Consider the following 2,793-nt stretch of genomic DNA (forward strand, 5'->3'; position numbering starts at 1 on the left):
CTGAGCAGGTCTCAGGTGGAACCCAGGAGAGACGACACTACCGCCTTGCCGTGGGAGCTGCAGGTAAGATGCTCGGAACACGGCCTGGTGCCCACGGGTCCCCCTGACCACATGGCTGTTGTCATCATCTTACACTGGTGGCCTTCACAGAACGCTCACTAGACGAGCTTCCTTCTCCACAAATACCAGTTGCTGGTTTGTCCGTCTCCACCCGCCTACGACAGATCCTGGGCCTGTGGTCTTCCAGAGGCCACAGGCCCCTCTTCTGAGCCAACCCAACTCTCCTGCATCAGTCATGGCAGCCTTCCCAAGGTGCCCAAGACTCGCAGGAAGCTGGTACCTCATCCAGGGACCCGAGCCAGAATGACAGCCTGGCCCTGGGAGGGGGGGCAGAGGGAAGGCTTCCCTGGCTGGCGAGCCTGGTTGCCTTGGCAAACTCCTCCATGGCCAAGGGGAGCTGGGGACCAGGAGTTCCTGCGGCACATACAGGAAGGACGGCCTGAGCCCTGTGGGAGCCGGTCGGTGGAGGAGGCCCCAGGAGGACGAAGGGGTCAGCTGCAAGAGCCCAGGCTCCAGAGGCAACCTCGTCTGGGCACAAACCCTAAATCTGCATCCCGTGAGCCTTGGTGTCTTCATCTGGGTAACGGGGACAACAGTCTCTTGCCTTATGAGGGCACAAGGACCATGTGTGTGAAGGTGTCCCCAGAACAGCGGCCACCACTGACAAGTTACTAACAGGAGTGGCTGGTTAAGGGGAGGGGGTGGAGGGGCAGAAGAGGAAACAGGGACAGTGGCTGAGCCTCCTGGAAAAGGGTCCCAAGTGCTCTGAGCGCAGACAGAACGGGAGTTGTCAACAGTGCACACCTCTAGCTTTACTGATCTGATCTGTTCATAGTTAAGCCTCCTGCTCAGAGAACCAAGGGGCCAGCTAGTGTGATGGAGGCTGGGGTCTGGAGCCTTCCAGAGTCAAGGATCTCCAGGGCTCCCCCAGCCCCACATCTGTCCTCTGCCCTCGTATCTGGGAGGAAGGTGGAACGGGAAAGAGGAGGTGGCTCTTTTGGGGGGGCAGGGGACAGGGCAGCTACTGAGATTTTAGTGTGGGGCCCGGGCCAGTTCTTCACAGCAGGAGGAACAAGGGATCACATAAAGTTCTTTATTACAGATCTACAAAAAATGAGAGAATTACGTATTACTCTCACTTGTTTGGGTTTCTTCTTTCTTTGTTTTTCTTTTTACAAAACTGCAGCAGGACAGAAAGATGCAGGAGGCAGAGGTTCACATCAGGAGGGACCAAGGAGGTGAGGCCCGAGGTGTTGCTGTGACCAGGAGCGCTGCGGCCGGCCCGGGCTCTCCCCAAGCACCGGGGGACTGCGACAAGCCCTAGAGGGAGCAGACAAGACAGGGTGGGTGGGAAGGCGCTGTCCCCAGGTCAGCAGCAGCACCACTCCTCTGACGGCCGCCCTGGCGGTCACGGCTCAGGAGCATGTGTGGCTCCGTTTGGAGGCTGGTCTCTCAAGGGCCAGACAGAGGGAGGTGGCAGGAAGGGCCAGCACATAAGGGCTGTGAGTTCTATGGGGGTCCCTCCCTGGGATCACAGGGGTCCCAGGCAATCAGGACTCTTCCCTGCTTGTCAGCCAATCAGCTTCTTCAAGAAGGCCTCCAGCTGGTCCTCATCCTTGATGCCCACAAACTTGTCCACCACATCCCCGTTCTTGATGGCCAGCACGGTGGGCACCGCTGACACCTGGATGGAGGGGACAAGGGAGTCAAGGTCACTTGGACGTGAACTCTTCTCAACTGCCATTCCTGAGCCTTTGTGGGGAAGGCTGGTAGCTTATGCAGGGTAGTGACTGCTCAAAGCCATGGGTGGGTGGGGCCAAAGGAGAGTGGCCCACCCCCTGGTGCAGGGGCACGGCAAGGCCCGGAGGCCCACCCATCGGAGAAACTTCTTCCACTGCGGGCTCTCAGTAGCACCCTCCCCCCTCAACCGCGAGACTGACTCACTGGCCTGGTGGTTTGGCTGGAATGACAGGAGATGAAAATAACCCATGCAGCTGCAGGCCAGGGCTGGGGGAGGAACCGAGGGGCGGCCTGGCCCCGGGGAGACAGGGCCAGGGGAGAGTTCAAAGCCAGGCTTTGCACTCACTAGCCAGGGGCGTGGCCAGGTCACACCACCTTTTTGAGCCTCAGTGTCCTCTTCCTTAAAGCAGGGATAACGTCTACATTGAGGGTCTGGGATAGGGATTAAAGATTCGAGAATGAGCCGAGTGCTCTGGAGCTCAGGCTCTGGCGCCGACCCGATCTGATCCGTCTTCTACCCGCCAGGTGGACAGGGCAAGCCAGTTTTTCACTCCGAGTCTCAGTGCTCTCACCAGCAGGGCGGAGACACTAACAGTGCTCACTGCAGGGTGTGAGGGCTGAATGAGATCATGCAAGGAAAGACTCAGCACAGTGCCTGGCAGGAGGAAGCTGGTTCTGTGCCTGGTACACAGCGGGCACTCACCAGATGGTGGCCGCAGAGGAAAATGTAACGCGGAGCCCCGAGAGAGCCACGTTTTCTCGCTGCCCTGAATGGCTAACAGGGTCCAGAAATTCCCCGACTCCTACTGGACAGTGTGGGAGGAGGACTCTGCCATACATGATCTGACGCTTATATGGGGGGTTGGAGGCAGATGGGAAGAGCATTCTTGGTCTCTGAAGCATTTCCTGGGCTCCCTCGGGGACCCGCATAGATTACTCGGAACGGTGACAAGGCCACAGCTCGAGGTCTCTGCTGCCCGGGCTCCCTGCCTG

The 2,793-nt window shown here is 58.9% G+C and overlaps 1 protein-coding gene across 1 annotated transcript in view; it reads right to left on the reverse strand.

Annotated features, from left to right (window-relative positions):
- Positions 1-1,142: 1,142 nt before the first annotated feature.
- Positions 1,143-2,793, reverse strand: part of TXN2 (thioredoxin 2) — a 10,335-nt gene continuing 8,684 nt past the window's right edge. Inside the window, exon 4 of the mRNA XM_069490149.1 lies at positions 1,143-1,744. Within this exon, the coding sequence (XP_069346250.1) occupies positions 1,631-1,744 (114 nt within the window). The 3' untranslated portion in view covers positions 1,143-1,630. The remainder of the gene's footprint in view (positions 1,745-2,793) is intronic.

The sequence above is a fragment of the Eulemur rufifrons genome, chromosome 16 (genome assembly GCF_041146395.1).
Source record: "Eulemur rufifrons isolate Redbay chromosome 16, OSU_ERuf_1, whole genome shotgun sequence".
NCBI lineage: Eukaryota > Metazoa > Chordata > Mammalia > Primates > Lemuridae > Eulemur > Eulemur rufifrons.